Source organism: Salvelinus fontinalis, chromosome 23, assembly GCF_029448725.1.
Source record: "Salvelinus fontinalis isolate EN_2023a chromosome 23, ASM2944872v1, whole genome shotgun sequence".
Classification (NCBI taxonomy): domain Eukaryota; kingdom Metazoa; phylum Chordata; class Actinopteri; order Salmoniformes; family Salmonidae; genus Salvelinus; species Salvelinus fontinalis.
Window position 1 is genome coordinate 23,951,066 of NC_074687.1, and position 19,254 is coordinate 23,970,319.

The window sequence follows — 19,254 nt, forward strand, 5'->3', positions numbered from 1 at the left end:
TACCAACATCAACAGCATCCCAACCTCTTTAAACAGAGATTAATTACACTGGAAAGCCTTCCAAGTACGTTCTTCGATAACAGCACATAACAAATAGGACAGAGTATTGTTCTTATATCATGCTCTTATTCTATCTCACGCTATATCTCCTAGCTTGTCTGTTGTGCCTGTAACAACACAAACAAGAGTGACAGGGCAGCCCAAGCCCTCTCCTTCATTACGCAAGACATTCGCTCAGAGAGCGAGCGAAAAAGAGAGAGGGTATCAGGCGTTGTGTAGGAAGTATCCCAAATTGCACCCTATTCTCAATATAATGCACTACTTTTAGCAAAGGCCCATGGGTTTCTGGTCAAAAGTAGTGCACTATGTAGGGAATAGGATGCAATTTGGGACAGATACAGAGTGAGTTCTTCTGTGGGAAGCACAGTACCAGAGACGCGTTGGGCTGACCGTCCATTCCCCAACCACCAGACAAAGCTCCTTTTATTGGGACAGCTCTGCATGTGCTGGCCTTTCAGGGTTGTGTCCCATAGAACACCCTATTCTCTTTATAGTGCAGTACTTGTCCCTGGTCAGACATAGTGCACTATGAAGGGAACAGGGTGCCATTTGGGCTCAGCCCAGCTCTGCTCTGGCATTCCTCTGAATGGGTAAATATTTTCACAGTAGTAAAACCGTTCAAGTGACACACTACTCGCCACTAGGCCTGCAAATAAAATTACTGGGTCTGTCCCAAAAGGGTGCCTTTTGGGACGCACACTAGGAGTCTGTTTAATGAATGGTTATGCAGAGTGGAAAATGTCTTCTCTGCTGGTGGCGTGCACCATCTCTGCATCCTGTACCATTCAACTGAAATGGAGTTCAGACTGGTTTAGAAACACACAGCTCTACCAGCTAGGCTACCTGGATTCAGCTCTTTCTATTAACAATGACTTGTGCACAAAGATTGGTATAATTACCGGTTTGTAGAACTGTTTCAGGATCAAGCGATGGTAGGAAGTTACTATCTGGTGGCCTGGGAGAAAGATAAGTAAGCAATGTGTTTACTGGCCTGTGTGTTCAATTCCCTTTCCTCAATCATGGATACTTAGAGCAAAAATAGATATAATAGTCAATACCTTTCTTTGTCTAATTGGTTGCTTTTCTCACTCTCGTTGATGACCACCAGTTCATCTAGAAGGGATGTGGACTCTTTGGTAAACTTCTCAAAGACCTGAGGAAAAACAAATGAGTAACAATGTACATGCTTGTTTGTCACATAACAACAGGATTGGGGTGAATTCCATTTAAACTCAGGAAGTAAACCATATTCAAATTCCACATTTTCCTCATTGAAAAGCATGGAAGAGAATTTCAGTGTACTTCCTGAATTGACTGGAATTGTCCCCAACCCTGCATAATGTCATTGTTATATACATTTTCATCTGTAGGATTCAAATGTGATGTCCAAATGTGTGCTATTGTACACAGTCACAGTGCATTTGCTCACAAAACTACCTCCAACTTCCTTCATACTGGACATAGAGACATACAAATGGACTCTGGGGAACTAGATAAAAGGGCCTCATTGTCAAAATCCTGAAGTATCCCTTTAAAATGGTGGCTAGGCTTACCAGTCTTTTGTTCAGCCAGTCCATGTGATCATACACCAGACTTCCTCCGAACTCATCCGTCAGCTGACAGGGCTCGATGTAGCGTGTGAGCTTATTGGCAGATACCAGAATAACCTGGAACAAGAGAACAGACAGGGTCAGAGCCAGTTATTAAATCCCCACTGTGGATTAAGGAATTGTATTATTTCATCATCACGCTAATCTCATCCAAGTTTGGACAGTATAAAAGCATGATTCAAGTCTGTAAAATGTAGAAAAAAATTGATCAAGTGGAGCAAGGCCTAAACACAGCTGGTGGCATGGTGTGACGGCCTTGCATACTGGTTAAGTTAACAACTTTTCAATGTTAACAACTCACACTGACTAGATAGCGGTAAAGTTTTCAGTTCGACACATCAACGTTGACGTCCCAGACAAACTAGATAGGGATTGGAATAGGATTCTGGGAGAGGCCTATACAGACATCTCTCTGTAAGCCCTGCGCCTGTTAGCTTCTACGGCTGTTCCTCCTGTCAAATACAGGCTTAATACAGGCCTGTTTAGATGTAGCAAGGGGATGGGAGGCAACCGCTGACCATACAGATGAGATGAACACAGCAGAACGTTTTCCACCAGGGACAGACTGGACAGGGAGACCACGGCCCATACAGATGAGATGAACACAGCAGAGGGCCCATATTCAGAAAGATACGTTTTGTCTTTCAGATCATAATGAATAAGACAGCGATGGCCTAATCCTAGATCAGCATTCATACTTTGAGATGATTTATGAATATGGGCCCTGAACTCCAGTCCTCAACACAAACATCCTGGATATGTCCTGTCAGAGTGAAGGAAAATACTTACATCACAATCTCCCAATAACGTCAATTCTCGTCAAGATATCTGCCTCTCTGATGTCATGTGTGGGTGTGTTGAGACGTATCAGATCTATCTGTTTTCAGACACTAATGGAGTGTAAAGTCAGAAATAGATGTCTTGTATTATCACCATGTTGTGATTCATCACCAGCCTATGCTGTGAATATTACTCAGTGAAGATCAGATACTACTTATCCTAACCTGTACACACAGAGACGTAACTCATACTCCCCTCACCCAGAAGATTAAAGTGAGAGCGTGTGCAGCATGAATAAAGAGATGAGAGCGCTTAAAGGTCAAATACAAGTGAACCCTCTGTATCTCAGCAGTCTACCATAATCTGGATGGTTTGTTTTTAATCAAGATTTGCATAATGACATACTCTCCTTTTAAATCCCCCCGGTATGGTGACCCTAAACAAAACATCCTAGCTCCGACCAACCGCATCACACGCTGAAAGCAGAGAACTGACTGGTGTGTGTATCACAATCTGAGAGCAGAAACCTGAGTGGCAGGCTGCCAGCCCCTTGCACACATCCTCAATGTTGGCCATAAGATGCTAAACACACACTCCATCTACAATGCCATCAACCCTGGAGAACTGTGTAGTTAGGCATCAACCCTGGAGAACTGTATAGTTAGGCATCAACCCTGGAGAACTGTATAGTTAGGCATCAACCCTGGAGAACTGTGTAGTTAGGCATCAACCCTGGAGAACTGTGTAGTTAGGCATCAACCCTGGAGAATTATATAGTTAGGCATCAACCCTGGAGAACTGTATAGTTAGGCATCAACCCTGGAGAACTGTATAGTTAGACATCAACCCTGGAGAACTGTATAGTTAGGCATCAACCCTGGAGAACTGTATAGTTAGACATCAACCCTGGAGAACTGTATAGTTAGACATCAACCCTGGAGAATTATATAGTTAGGCATCAACCCTGGAGAACTGTATAGTTAGGCATCAACCCTGGAGAACTGTATAGTTAGGCATCAACCCTGGAGAACTGTATAGTTAGGCATCAACCCTGGAGAACTGTATAGTTAGGTATCAACCCTGGAGAACTGTGTAGTTAGGCATCAACCCTGGAGAACTGTGTAGTTAGGCATCAACCCTGGAGAACTGTGTAGTTAGGCATCAACCCTGGAGAATTATATAGTTAGGCATCAACCCTGGAGAACTGTATAGTTAGGCATCAACCCTGGAGAACTGTATAGTTAGACATCAACCCTGGAGAACTGTATAGTTAGGCATCAACCCTGGAGAACTGTATAGTTAGACATCAACCCTGGAGAATTATATAGTTAGGCATCAACCCTGGAGAACTGTATAGTTAGGCATCAACCCTGGAGAACTGTATAGTTAGGCATCAACCCTGGAGAACTGTATAGTTAGGCATCAACCCTGGAGAACTGTATAGTTAGGCATCAACCCTGGAGAACTGTGTAGTTAGGCATCAACCCTGGAGAACTGTGTAGTTAGGCATCAACCCTGGAGAACTGTGTAGTTAGGCATCAACCCTGGAGAACTGTGTAGTTAGGCATCAACCCTGGAGAACTGTGTAGTTAGGCATCAACCCTGGAGAACTGTATAGTTAGGCATCAACCCTGGAGAACTGTATAGTTAGGCATCAACCCTGGAGAACTGTATAGTTAGGCATCAACCCTGGAGAACTGTGTAGTTAGGCATCAACCCTGGAGAACTGTGTAGTTAGGCATCAACCCTGGAGAACTGTGTAGTTAGGCATCAACCCTGGAGAACTGTGTAGTTAGGCATCAACCCTGGAGAACTGTGTAGTTAGGCATCAACCCTGGAGAACTGTATAGTTAGGTATCAACCCTGGAGAACTGTATAGTTAGAGGCTATCATAATGTTTTGTTAATCTCTGTAGAGATCAAAGCAAAACACACATACAATCACCATCATCATCATCATGCTGCAGTGAAAACATGATGCTAATGCAGATTATTAACATTTCTCCACATGCAGACAGACTGACTCATTGATAAATATTCATGGTTGTAAAGCAATCCCTAGAGTGTGTGTGTGTATCAATCCACATTGTCGTGTGGAATCAATGGAGGCCTCTTCATCTGCCTATGACTAACAAGGTTAGGAGAATCACACACAGGCTTTCTGATTGCATGTGCATTTATTTCTATCGCGATTAGCCTCCAAATAAGAAGGAAGAAAAGTGTATCCTGAAGTTTCTAGTTAAATTGTGATGGCAGATTGGCAACCTCCCAAAGAGAAGAGAAGCAGTAAGAAAAACAGAACAGACCCATCCCTTCTCTTCCACGGCCCACTATGTATCAAATGACATCTGCATAGAGACATTTGTACATGAAACCAACCTCACCTGGACCCATATCCACAAATTGCCTCTGAGTAGGAGTGCTGATCTAGGATCTGTATATATAATCTGACTCAATATGATCTAAAAGGAAAAACTGATCCTAGATCAACACTCCTACTCGGAAGCTTTTCAAATATGGACCCTGGGATGTAAACTCAGCTCACAATCCTAATCGAAGTGCTTTGAAACTGAAAGGCAAATCAAGCAGAGCATTTTGTGTCAGGGTTTAAAACCACAGTGGCATTATTGTTCAGTTGCGTCTCAGTGAGTCAGCTCTCTACCATAAGTGTTGCTTTGTCTCACTGTGAGATCATTCCATTAACAGAAGAACGTGTCCCCTCAAAATAGAATGGCCTTGTTTGAGAACATCAAAACCATGATGTATTGTGGGTAAATTGTGACTTACTGACTTAAAAACAAATAATCAGTACATGTTGCAAGGTGATTTGAAACGCAGTCCATGTCAAACAAACCAAAAAGAACACAATACAAGTCAGCCAACCACTTAGTTCAAAGATATTTCATTCTCAACACCTCAACAGTAATGTTAGATGAATAAAAGTATCTAACTAAACTAGGTCAATTTCACAATTTTTAAATATTCTCCCCCAATTCCCTTTTATTTCCAATCCCAATAAACGGACCACCTCTGCCATCTAACAGAGCCATCTGGTGAAGCAGGGGAGTTATAGGGAGGGAGAGCTAGAGGGTACTTCTGGCCCAGATCATTACGCAACTGTTGGGAGCAAAATCAACAAGAAAGACCTCTACTGAGCAGTCTCAGGAATTAGTGTCAGGACACTTTACACACACACACACTAGACAGTAAACTTTCTGTCTTTCTAAGAGACACTTGTATACTACAGCCTGCATCTGCTCTGGATCTACATGACCGTTGACAAGCAACATGATGATAGTATTAGTCCACGCTGAAGGAGACCATGCTGCAGACAGGTCTGACCGACTACTACTATGTATTCCTACTCCATACTTCCATTACTACCAAACAAACTAGCCTGTATCCTTCCACCATACTTCCATTACTATCGTTCTGTTGTGAGGAGTATTGTGAGAAAAGAGGAATAGAAACTTGTGTGTGTCCCATTCCCCTATTCATATAAATCCTTCAGCAAGTGATGACCAAAGACATATGGGAGGTTGAAATGGAGCAGGATGCATGAATGTTCTGATCCAATGCTGACTTCCTTTTAAAATCACCACACAGTGCACTTAAAATAGACTAATGCTGCCATGCTGTCTACCACAACAGACCTTGGCCATCTATCTATCAGCCTCATTTGACAGAGAGCTTCATTACAGATTGAAATATGCATATTGGTCTCTAACATGTTGTCAGAAATTACCAATAAACCCCCAGAGTAACTGATATGCTGTATTTGAGGGCTGTTGTGGAGCAGGCAACCACAAAAGAACCAGAGAAAATCACTAGAAATCACTAGTCATTGTAATAACACCACCCACATGAGTTACCTATACAGAACAAACAGATCTAAAGAACACCATTGCTGAAGCGGTTAACACCACAAGGCCAAATTGAATACTGACAATTAAATATCTATTCCTCTCTATCAATTTGTATGCCACCCAACCACCAACGTTGGAATCATTGGTTTGTGAAGGAAAGTAAATTGAATTCCGGCCATAATTAGTGCCTCTGGGAGGTGACTGGGGATGCTGCTGCTCAGAGGAACAACATTATTAGGAGAGAGACAGAGAGACAGAGAGACAGAGAGAGAGACAGAGGAGACAAAGACAGACAGAGACAGAGAGAGAGATGCAGAGAAAAAGAGAGAGAGAGAGAGAGGAGGAAAACACATAGATGTAGCAAGATAGACAGAGAGGAATAAGACACTCACCTCAAAGCCTAGTCTGTCCTTCTCCTTCCAGAAGCAGAAATGAGTGACCTTCTTGTCCCAGAATTCATCAGGCTTCACCACACACACCAGAGACACCTCTGCTGGAATCACGTTCTATAAATAATGGGATAATGTGAAGAAAAATAAATAAATAAAATAAGCAAAATAGTAAAGGCTTTCAATGGCTTACTGGACACATTCAAATCCAGAAACAGAAACATCATCCCCAAAACAATTCAGTGTTTTCCCTATATGCATTTAGCAGTGGCGCACCGCCATATTCTAAATTCCTTTACTTTAGATTGTGTGTATTGTTAGATATTACTGCACTGTTGGAGCTAGAAACACAAGCATTTCGCTACACCCACAATAACATCTGCTAATCACGTGTATGTGACAAATAACATTTTGATTTGATGATGGCTGCCACTGCAAATAAATCAATAAATATTTAAATAAAAAAATAAAATAGTTTTCGGGATGGTAAAAACATTGTCAGTGTAAACTTAAACCAGATATAAGGCATGTAGAAAAGATAATGGAGCAATCTATTTTTAAATAAGATAATCTTTGAGAACTAACAATCACCAAAATAAAAACTAGTCAGGTAGAATCTAAAAGTAAAAAATGTCATGGCATGGGGCCCCCATGGATTTTGTTATAACGTTTGAGTCACTCAGATAGCATAAGAACAAGGCATAAGCCATGACAAAATGTGTATAATTGCAGGAAACTAGCGTTAAAACAGAAAAAAATGTGTCTCTGTGGCCAAGAGCAAGGCCTCTAAAACCGCACCATTTTTCAATAACTGTTTAGCACATCAGTTTTTCCATGAAATCCTGCAGTGAATTTCCCCATCCCATCACATGGTAGGCCACTAAATGAGGAGTAGCTTGCAGCAGCATTTTCCCCTGACAGTGCCAGGCAGATTAGTGTCAACAGATAGTACATTTCATACTGTCATCTTATCTTTCCTGGTCCTGTTTCTGCAGAGGTCTATGGATAGCAGGGGACTGGCGATATCTACCAAGAGCATTTTACACCGTATAGTCAATCTGCAGTGACAAAACCAGGTAAGGGGAGACAGGGAAGAATGCAGGCTACAGTACAACAGACCTGGGTTCAAACAGTATTTTAAATCTTTCATAAACTTTCAGCGTTTTCTCTAGCATGCCTAGAGTGCCAGGTGGGCGGGGTTTACAGTTTTGGGACTATTCATTAAGCCAAGCAAGCTCAAACAAGCACAGCTAAAGTATTTGAAATGATTTCAAACAGTATTTGAACCCAGGTCTCTGGCAGACAGACTGCAGACCACAGTCTGACATTGACCTCCACTCTGCAGTGTGGCCGGAGACTGGGTCCTGTTCATTAGGCATCAAATGGAAGAAAATGACTAAAACAGGGAGGGACAATGGTGTAAAATGTTTTACTAGGGTGCCCTAATTAGCACAACACAGAGCCTGGACTTCAGGGAAAAACGCAAAGTATTGTTTAACGGTATAATCAGGCAGCCTCCTCAAGATATTTAATTCCTACTCTTCTTAAAATCTAATCAACTTAGATTCCTTTTTGTCTTAATTACTTTCACTTGATTGCTGGTGATGCATTTGATCTGAGATGTCTATTTATTTGATTTGTTTAGTGAGGTTTTTTGGGGGACCACGCACAATGCATATTGCCCCAGATTTGGCTCCATAGCCCATCACTGTAATGTTTTACGACATTTGGAGGGTTATTATTTATTATGCAGGTAGGGTCAACAGAGACGAGACACCGACAGAACACAACATCTCGGTTGAACCACCATTTTATTTCTCCTCCCAGCTCTTTGTCACATTCTGATTGGTAGAGAGGTGTTAACGTGGTGTGGTTAGACCTAGTTCGTTCCCCTGTGGAAACTTCATGCCCACATCTGCTTCTCACTCGGACATATGCTCCTCTATACTGCGCTAATTAATCATTACACTCATGAATATTCACTAGGATAATTATAAATAGAGAGTTGTGGGTTTTAAAGAGTTAAACCTACTGAACATTGTTAAATAGGCCATTGGGAACAGAACACATCATGTTAAAGTATTTTTACATCCTCACCCGCCACTAGTCTTTTTCTAATACAACAAAGCATGGCATTGGAATCGTCTTCTTATCTAGCCTGGGTGTGTTATAGCAGACTGTATAGAAACAGTCAGGAGAATAAAAATTAACACTGTGCTGATTCTCTGTGTCCTACCAGCAACATGAACCCCTTCTTTTTTCAGTTCCTACCTGCAACATCAGTACCACAGTCTTCACGATGTTCCATTGTGACTTTCGTCCGTCCACGATGACTGTGAAGCCTCTTGCTTTGCACTTGTCACTGATGAGAGAAGGCGAGAAATATGGTGATTATTTGTCCACCTGTAATAATGTGTGCTCTTGTTCCATGAATTTGACACCAAGGATCCCAGTATAGCTCAAGAGAAGACATCAGATACGTAGATGAAGCAAGCATCCCACTGGGAACACACAACCTTAGCGCCATGTTCTTACTAACTGAGCCAGACAGGACCATAAAGCCTAGATGAATACAGATCAGAAATTGTGTGATCATCATGCAGAAGTCGCAAGCTAACATAGCATGATCTTCCTTAACTTTTGGTCCTCTCTCCTACACACCCACGTAGCAGAACTAGCTCAATCCAAATAGAACACAGAGTTTAATGTGCGTCCAATACTGTTGCTATGCAAGTGCATTTTCAAAGGCAATGGAGCCAAAATCCCTTTTAGAGGCCTATAGATCAATATGAGAATAATAGAATGTCAGCCAGATAAAGGACAGGCTCTGTGCTCACATTCCATTGGCTAATAAAAGTAGACTACCTTAACAAGCAATGCTCTCTGCCTAATTAAATAATAGTGGTAAGTATTTCCAAATCAAGCTGCTGTGTATGTGGTATTTGGACATGATGAATACAATGATCTATTGAACTGTAAATAATAAAGAACCATGATTTTGGGGGGGGGGGGGGGGAATCTTTGAAGGATCCACTGGAACATGCTCCCAAAAAGCATGCTATCCAATTGAAACCCCATTTTAATATATCTATATATTTATAAGTCAGTGGTGATAATACAGTGTGTGCCAGTGATTGATTCTTGCCTGGGGATGCCGAGGAGATAGTCCAGCGTGGAGCTGAGCTCCTCCATACTGGTCTGTTCTGTACATAGTGGAATGGTTAGGATCAGTCCACTGCGTCTGTCTTTGCCTCCTGTGAATGTGAAACAACCAGAAAAATAACTGTTATTAATCTTTATTTATACAGATTTGTAACGGCTGTCGCTCTCCTCATCCTCGGATGAGGTGAGGAGAGAAGGATCTTCAGACCAAAACGCAGCTTCAGGGAAATAAGCCATCTTTATTATAAATACGACGGCAACACGAAACAAAACACTTTCAAAACTACAAAAACAAGAAAACGACGTAGACGACAAAACCTGAACATGAACTTACTTAACTGAAACGTAAAACTCACGGACAGGAAACAGACTACATCGAAACGAAACAAACAGCCAAACAGTCCCGTATGGTAAATCCATGAAACGACACAGGAGACAATCACCCACAAACAAACAGTGAGAATGCCCTACCTAAATATGACTCTTAATTAGAGGAAAACGCAAACCACCTGCCTCTAATCAAGAGCCATACCAGGCAAACCAAAACCAACATAGAAACAGATAACATAGACTGCCCACCCAAAACTAACGCCCTGACCAATTACACATACAAAAACAACATAAAACTGGTCAGGACCGTTACATAACCCCCCCCTCAAGGTGCGAACTCCGGGCGCACCATCACAAAGTCCAGGGGAGGGTCTGGGTGGGCAGGTGACCACGGTGGTGGCTCCGGCTCTGGACGCTGTCCCCACACCACCATAGTCACTCCCCGTCTTCTTCTTCCCCTCCCAATGCCCACCCTAAAACTCACATCCCCTAAATAAACATCCAGCACCAGGAGAAGGGGCAGCACCGGGACAAAGGGCAGCACCGGGACAAGGGGCAGCACCGGGACAAGGGGCAGCACCGGGACAAGGGGCAGTACCGGGACAAGGGGCAGTACCGGGACAAGGGGCAGCACCGGGATAAGGGGCAGCACCGGGATAAGGGGCAACACCGGGACAAGGGGCAGGTCCCGGCTGATAAACTCTGGCAGATCCTGGCTGAGGGACTCTGGCAGGTCTATGCAGGCTGACGGCTCTCGACGCTCATGGCAGGCTGACGGCTCTCGACGCTCATGGCAGGCTGACGGCTCTCGACGCTCATGGCAGGCTGACGGCTCTCGACGCTCATGGCAGGCTGACGGCTCTCGACGCTCATGGCAGGCTGACGGCTCTCGACGCTCATGGCAGGCTGACGGCTCTCGACGCTCATGGCAGGCTGACGGCTCTCGACGCTCATGGCAGGCTGACGGCTCTCGACGCTCATGGCAGGCTGACGGCTCTCGACGCTCATGGCAGGCTGACGGCTGTCGACGCTCATGGCAGGCTGACGGCTCTCGACGCTCATGGCTCTCTGACGGCTCTGGCTGCTCATGGCTCTCTGACGGCTCTGGCTGCTCATGGCTCTCTGACGGCTCTGGCTGCTCATGGCTCTCTGACGGCTCTGGCTGCTCATGGCTCTCTGACGGCTCTGGCTGCTCATGGCTCTCTGACGGCTCTGGCTGCTCATGGCTCGCTGGCGGCTCTGGCAGATCCTGTCTGGTTGGCGGCTCTGGCAGATCCTGTCTGGTTGGCGGCTCTGGCAGATCCTGTCTGGTTGGCGGCTCTGGCAGATCCTGTCTGGTTGGCGGCTCTGGCAGATCCTGTCTGGTTGGCGGCTCTGGCAGATCCTGTCTGGTTGGCGGCTCTGGCAGATCCTGTCTGGCTGACGGCTCTAGCGGCTCCTGTCTGGCGGACGGCTCTAGCGGCTCCTGTCTGGCGGACGGCTCTGTAGGCTCATGGCAGACGGGCGGCTTTGCAGGCTCATGGCAGACGGGCGGCTTTGCAGGCTCATGGCAGACGGATGGCTCAGACGGCGCTGGGGAGACGGATGGCTCAGACGGCGCTGGGGAGACGGATGGCTCAGATGGCGCTGGGGAGACGGATGGCTCAGATGGCGCTGGGGAGACGGATGGCTCAGATGGCGCTGGGGAGACGGATGGCTCAGGCCGGATACGGCGCACTGTAGACCTGGTGCGTGGTGCCGGAACTGGAGGCACCGGGCTAAGGATAAGCACCTTCCTACTAGTGCGGGGAGCAGGAACAGGGCACACTGTATTCTCAAAGCCCACTCCACAACTGATGCGCGGCACCGGCACTGGTGACGCCGGGCTGAGGACAAGCACATCAGGATTAGTAGGGGGAGAAGATACAGTTTGTACAGGGCTCTGGAGACGCACTGGTAGCTTAGTGCGTGGGGCCGGAACTAGAGGCACCGGGCTAGATACACGCACTACAGGGAGAGTGCGTGGAGGAGGAACAGGGCTCAGGATACGCACTGGTAGCCTAGTGCGTAGTGTAGACACTGTAGGTACTAGGCTGGGGCGGGGAGGTGGTGCCGGAAATACCGGACCGTGGAGGCGTACTGGCACTCTTGAGCATTGAGCCTGCCCAACCTTACCTGGTTGAATGCTCCCGGTCGCCCGACCAGTGCGGGGAGGTGGAATAACCCGCACCGGCCTATGTAGGCGAACCGGGGAAACCATGCGTAAGGCCGGTGCCATGTATGCCGGCCCGAGGAGACGCACTGGAGACCAGACGCGTTGAGCCGGCCTCATGACACCTGGCTCAATACCCAATCTAGCCCTCCCAGTGCGGGGAGGTGGAATAACCCGCACTGGACTATGCACTCGTACAGGAGACACCGTGCGCTCTACTGCGTAACACGGCGCCTGCCCGTACTCCCGCTCTCCACGGTAAGCCTGGGAAGTGGGCGCAGGTCTCCTACCTGCCCTTGGCCCACTACCTCCTAGCCCCCCCCCAAGAAATTTTTGGGAATTACTTACGGGCTTTTTTGGCTTCCGTGCCAGACGCGTTCCCTCATAGCTCCGGTTCCTCTCCCCGGTAGCCTCTGCTCTCCTCAGTGCCTCCACCTGTTCCCATGGGAGGCGATCCCTACCAGCCAGGATCTCCTCCCAAGTGTAGCAACCCTTTCCGTCCAATACCTCGTCCCATGTCCATTGCTCCTTTCTCTCCTGTCCCTTACTCCGTTTAGTTTTCCCTTGCCGCTTGGTCTTAGCGTGGTGGGTGATTCTGTAACGGCTGTCGCTCTCCTCATCCTCGGATGAGGTGAGGAGAGAAGGATCTTCAGACCAAAACGCAGCTTCAGGGAAATAAGCCATCTTTATTATAAATACGACGGCAACACGAAACAAAACAAAACACTTTCAAAACTACAAAAACAAGAAAACGACGTAGACGACAAAACCTGAACATGAACTTACTTAACTGAAACGTAAAACTCACGGACAGGAAACAGACTACATCGAAACGAAACAAACAGCCAAACAGTCCCGTATGGTAAATCCATGAAACGACACAGGAGACAATCACCCACAAACAGTGAGAATGCCCTACCTAAATATGACTCTTAATTAGAGGAAAACGCAAACCACCTGCCTCTAATCAAGAGCCATACCAGGCAAACCAAAACCAACATAGAAACAGATAACATAGACTGCCCACCCAAAACTAACGCCCTGACCAATTACACATACAAAAACAACATAAAACTGGTCAGGACCGTTACAAGATTAGTCTCATTGAGATAACGTTTATTTTGCAAGAGAGACCTAGTGTATCTACCGTAGTGGGTGTACCCATGCGTGTGCCAGTCAAATTGCTATGGTCAGAGGTTCCAAGGCCATTTTATTCCTTCTAATTCTATGGTATCTACACTGATTCACCTTACAAGTCATTAACAATGAATTTTCAAAGAATGCACACTAAAAAGTGTGTATAAAGAGGACTGTGTGTAAATAACAGTCATATAATGGCAGACTTTGGAGAAGGTCGGGCAGAACCAAGTATTCCAAGTACGGCCGGCCAAGAATAATCTATTAAAGGAGGAGTAGTGTCTTGTAAACGCCACGGACAGCAGTAATGATGGGGGGGAGCTCTGCCTCTGGATCTGTCCCAAATTATGTCCTAGTCTCTATGTAGTGCACTACTTTTGACCAGAACCCTATTGGTCTTGGTCAAAAGTAGTGCACTATATAGGGAATATGGTGCCATCTGGGACATGCCCTCTGACTCAAAAGCTCCTGCTACGTAGCTTTGTTCCTCGTAACACATTTACATTTACATTTAAGTCATTTAGCAGACGCTCTTATCCAGAGCGACTTACAAATTGGTGCATTCACCTAATGACATCCAGACACAACTGTATAATGATAAGGGGGATGAACCAAAGGAGTGCCTAGTGCCACATGTCAGGGTTAAAGGAGTAAAAGCAATTAAAAGCAACAGTTATTCTCGTCAAAGGTAGTTTTGTGTCCACTAGGAGTCAATGACATAAAAGCAACAACTATTTGTCAAAGTCAGTCTTCTGTCAAGCCAGTGTGAGTCAGGTAGTCAGATTGTCACTTCCCTGAATGAAAAGTAGTTGCTTTGTTCTTTCTTTTATATGTGTAAGACTCTAAACACAGGAAACCACATAATTGATTGTTGTGATTTTCCTGAAAATAATCCGTGTCTATTGGAGACTTTTACTAGTCTGGAAAAAAACAATAAATTAACAGAAGTCTTTAAATGATGCTCACCGGCACATTTCTTTATTTTATTGCCTAAACTATTATTTTGTCAAAATGTGAAATTGAATCTCAAGAGAAACCCCATTTACTCTCAAACTAAATGTGTGTGAGTGTATGCAGTACAGCAGCTCAATCCCAAAACATTTTTCTCTTTGAAGCAAACAAGAAAGAAAATCCATATTTATCCATTTGTGAAATGACCTCTTAGCTAGTATTTCATTAGACTTTAGTGTAACAAGAATAAACATCTATTCTATTCTAATGCCACAAGCATCCATTTTGTTGTGTACCTAGTAAGTCAATGAGACCTTCAACAGTATCTGAACACAGAGTCCCTCCCTGATGCAGCCCTGGTGCTGTGACCTTCAAATCAGCATCATCAACAAGATGAGAAACCTCATTCTGTCAGCAGCAGGCAGGACAGAACAACAGGCTATTATCACGAAACACTGCCTGCCAGAGCCAATAATAGAGAGGGGGATTTATCAGACCACCCAAGGACTAGCTACTACACTCCTAGACCAAGGACTAACACTACACTCCCTTCAGAGGCTAGAGAGGGATGAGGAGCACATCAATAACACAGCAACTTGAGCAACTTGATGAAAATGAGAGCTAGATGTGGGGTACACACAAAGCTTCACAATCCTGGGAATTATACGAGCATGCATAACTTCAAGTTAATTTTTAGTCAACTCTGCCTGCCTTTACTTCCTTGATAATGCTGGCTCTCAACGCTGTACACTTATTTCACTGACTGGGAATGTTCAATAAGCAGCAGAAAAAGTGCTTGAGCCAGTTGCATGAGGACAAAGGTAAAGTAATAGTAGTAGATGTGGCACTACTGTTGGGCATTTCCATGTAAACATGATCACTGGTAAATGTAATGTTAAGCTTAGCAATGTAAATGCAGTGCGGATCATTCCAAGAAGCCATCTCTGTCAACAGTAAAGATAAACAGCTTCGACTGACTGGAGGATATTATTACCTGACAAGAAGGCTAGGCGTTTCTTCAGAATGGGCAGTATGTTGGTAGCCTCCATACTGGCAAGTTCCCCCCTGCAGTCTGAAAAGTAAACACATAGGTTATAGCAAAGCAGGTGATGCACATAATAATCATTAGATGACCACACACGCATACAAATTAGCATATAGCACTGTCATCCCTGTCAATTACAAGCCAACTGACAACGAAACACCAAGATGCTTTACCTTCCTAGAAATCAAAGGTACCTCTTTCAAACATTTCCTTCTGGGCCCATGTTCTGTAATGAGGACACAGGGACAAAAACAAGTCAACACTATAGATAAGTAGCAACTAGCTCAATATTGACAATCATATTGACAAACAAATCATCCACTAATAAGGAATCAAGACATACCTTATTACTGTGTCAGAACAAAAATAATGTCCAAGAACCATTTTGTTAGTCTATGGTTTGAGGCTATGAAGAATGACGTGTGAACGGTTCTTATATATTCTATTAGCCTTAAACACAGTAATAAAATGGCTTGTTTTGCGGTATTGGGAGGATTACCCATCTGGACTGTCTTGTCTTAACTGAATTGAATGATACATAAACCACTGCAGTACATCATCATATCCTTTTGGTCAAATCTGTTCTCAGCATATATTTATCCCAAACACAGCAGAATGATAGATTTACATGGTCACTGGCCAAAACAGCGTGGGGAAACATTTGAAACCCATTAGTAGATTGCAATGCAGCAAACTCTGACCTACTGCACAGTAATGAGCCACCCACTGGCATATTACCATCGATTGTCACAAACTGCACCTTATTACCTACAATGTACACTACTTTTGACCAGAGCCCTATGTGCACTGGTCAAGGTAGTTCACTACATAGTGAATAGGGTGCCATTTGGGATACCCTGGTTTAGTGTACATATCTCTCACAAGCTTTCATGTAGTGCATCTGAGTTATCCAGGCAATTATACAAACCATAATAACCATCTATTATTCAATAACCTTATCCTGGAGTCATGACTAAGTAGCTATATTTGTAGGAAAAGTTAGGTTTGCTTTTCTTTCCTGGAAAGTCGGTGTCTTTGAAGCTATTCTAGAACAAATATGATTATGATGTGTAGTTCAAACTGGCTACTGTAATTAGCCACTGGTGAATAGTCTTACGCAGTACAAAAAAGTACTCAAATATATGCACTCACTACTGTAAGTAGCTCTGGATAAGAGTGTCTGCTAAATGACTCAAATGTACTCATTCTCACACTCCAAGAATAAATAGTTATTCCTATTTGGAGGCTGTAATTGATGACAATAACAATGCTATTTATTGTGATGACAAAAATTACATTATTCCTTCTATTTCAACATTAGACTACTCCTAAAGCATTGCTAATATGTGGCTACAATAGTTTTCACATGCTACAAAAGTAGAGTAATTTGATATTGGTGACATTTTCAATGACATGGCCACGATGCATAGGCTACGTATGCAAATGGCATTTAGGAGCGAGGACAACACTAGGTATGGTTGACAATAATCAACAGACATAACTATATTTCATACATTTAGGTTAAATTCCAAGTTCCCGATATGCTCGATATTATCCTTATGTGGTGGCAAATCATTACAATTGTTTTTATAGTAAGCACACAGCAGGCACGAGACAAAAGCCCTAAAATCGAAGGACCCACCTCCCTGGCCTTCTCATCACAAGAGCTCTTAAAAAAAAATCGAAATTGTAAAATCCTTTATACATATTGTAATGTATGAAAAGGATCATCTATGTCCCATTTGCTCACCCGTGCTGAATAAAAATCCGCGTTCGTATCACTTCGTAGCAGTAGCACGAGGTTTTCCCCAACTGACTACACAACCAATGCTAAGCTGTTATAGTGGGTAGGCTATGCAGACACAATGACCTATATTCCTGAAATTGAATCTCGCTCTAACCCGTGTTCGCAATATAATCCTTGTATGAAAATGATACCGTTTGTTGCGGTAAAGGGACGATTTCCTTCTTACCTCAGACGAAACAGGACGAATTATGTATGTATCATTATACGACGTTGAATCAATGTAGCCTGTAGGAGGAGTTTCTATTGAAAAATCCCAGTTTATCTGACCGAGCTCCACTGATTTATTGGACTGTAGGCGATCACATCTGTAACATCTTTCAAGGCTTAGAACTCGTTAGAAAAAATATTGTATCGTCAAAAGTTACAACTCCGCCATATCTATACTGGATTTTTATTCAAATATGGGTTGTTTTCAGGGGGCTGGACTGTTACTACGGAGGCAACTCCCAAACGGACAATACATGCAATAGAGCGCCCTCCGACATATGTGAAGTTAGCCATAGTAGTGGCATTTATGGTTCGCCTTCAAAATAAAAGGCACTCATTGAAAGTCATGCAAATAGATACAGACAGTGGAATCATGCCATATTTGGACTAGATAATGCTAAACAACGTTGGAAAGTTGTTATATAAATTCAACAAAAGTTAATTTGAGAGAAAAAATACAAATCTTCAGAGTAGCAGTCTACTCAGCGACAACCACATAATACAATTGTGAAGAGTTTATAACAGGGGCACCGGTGGAAAGGCGAGAAGGAGTTGAACGGAGCCCTATGTCAGTCACACCAGCTCCCATGCTTGGCATTCATACTCCAATGCCAGCTGCTCCTGGTATTTTAGGTCCTTAAAGGGCGCTGCAAAATTTGCACGGCGATGCGGTACCGAGCTCAATTTGGCCTCTGTGTGCCTATGGAGACTCCGCCATTGCGTCACACCCTCCATATGGAGCCTCCGACCACATTGTCGGATCAAGCATAAAAAGTACCACATGGTCAATCCCATTTGTGCATTGGACATGTAGCATTTATGGTGATATGGCACTTGCAGAAGTCAGGGCATTCATACTTCTTGTGCTTCGCCGAGCAGTACAGAGCTGTTGTGAAGGAAGTTGTCAAGGAAGTGAGTTTGTGTTTATACAGAATCCCCACCCACTCCTACCGTCAACCAATCATGTCAATGCGGAACTACACTGAGCTATACAGACCCTCAGCGTTCAAAAAAAAATCGGGAGGCGCACGGCAATGCGGTATGGAGCTCAATTTGGCGCTCCACAATTGTGTCACACTCCATATGGAGCATCCAAACACATTTTGGATCAAGCATATATTGGCGTTTACCCAGCCATTGCGACGTGGGAAGTGCATTACAAAGACCTGAAAGTGATTACAAGTGACATTGCATGGTTTTAGTAATTTGCTAAAGATAGTCTTGGAAATTGTGAATTTCACTTATGTCATGTGTTTATGCAACTAGTAATGTTTTTTAAGGATTTACCTGAGTCCACTTCAACAGACAACCTAAGACAAGGAGAAGTTATTTTATTGTTTTAATATAATTTTTTTTACCCTTTTTTCTACCCTGGTTGTTACAGTCTTGTCCCATCGCTGCAACTCCCGTACGGACTCGAGAGAGGCGAAGGTCGAGAGCCGTGCGTCCTCCGAAACACAACCCAGCCAATCTGCACTGCTTCTTGACACAATGCCCGCTTAACCCAGAAGCACACTAGCACAGGAGTTGCTAGTGTGCGATGGGACAAGAACATCCCTGCCGGCCAAACCCTCCCCTAACCCAGATGACGCTGGGCCGATTGTGCGCTGCCCCATGGGTCTCCTGGTCATGGCCGGCTGCGACAGAGCCTGGACTCGAACCCAGATTCTCTAGTGGCACAGCTAGCACTGCAATGCAGCGCCTTCGACCACTGTGCAAC

At 44.2% G+C, this 19,254-nt stretch overlaps 1 protein-coding gene across 3 annotated transcripts in view; it reads right to left on the reverse strand.

Annotated features, from left to right (window-relative positions):
* LOC129821058 (SEC14 domain and spectrin repeat-containing protein 1-like) overlaps nt 1-18,031 on the reverse strand; it is a 32,050-nt gene extending 14,019 nt beyond the window's left edge. Inside the window, exons 1-9 of one of the 3 annotated variants that reach the window (XM_055878301.1) lie at nt 17,494-18,031; nt 15,694-15,746; nt 15,470-15,547; nt 9,850-9,958; nt 8,976-9,066; nt 6,708-6,821; nt 1,614-1,727; nt 1,119-1,213; nt 960-1,015 (exon numbers count right to left, since the gene is read on the reverse strand). In XM_055878301.1, coding sequence (XP_055734276.1) covers nt 960-1,015; nt 1,119-1,213; nt 1,614-1,727; nt 6,708-6,821; nt 8,976-9,066; nt 9,850-9,958; nt 15,470-15,524 — 634 coding nt within the window. In that variant the 5' untranslated portion in view covers nt 15,525-15,547; nt 15,694-15,746; nt 17,494-18,031. The other 2 variants (XM_055878302.1, XM_055878303.1) reach the window with 2 other exon arrangements.
* Between the last annotated feature and the right edge of the window lie 1,223 nt (nt 18,032-19,254).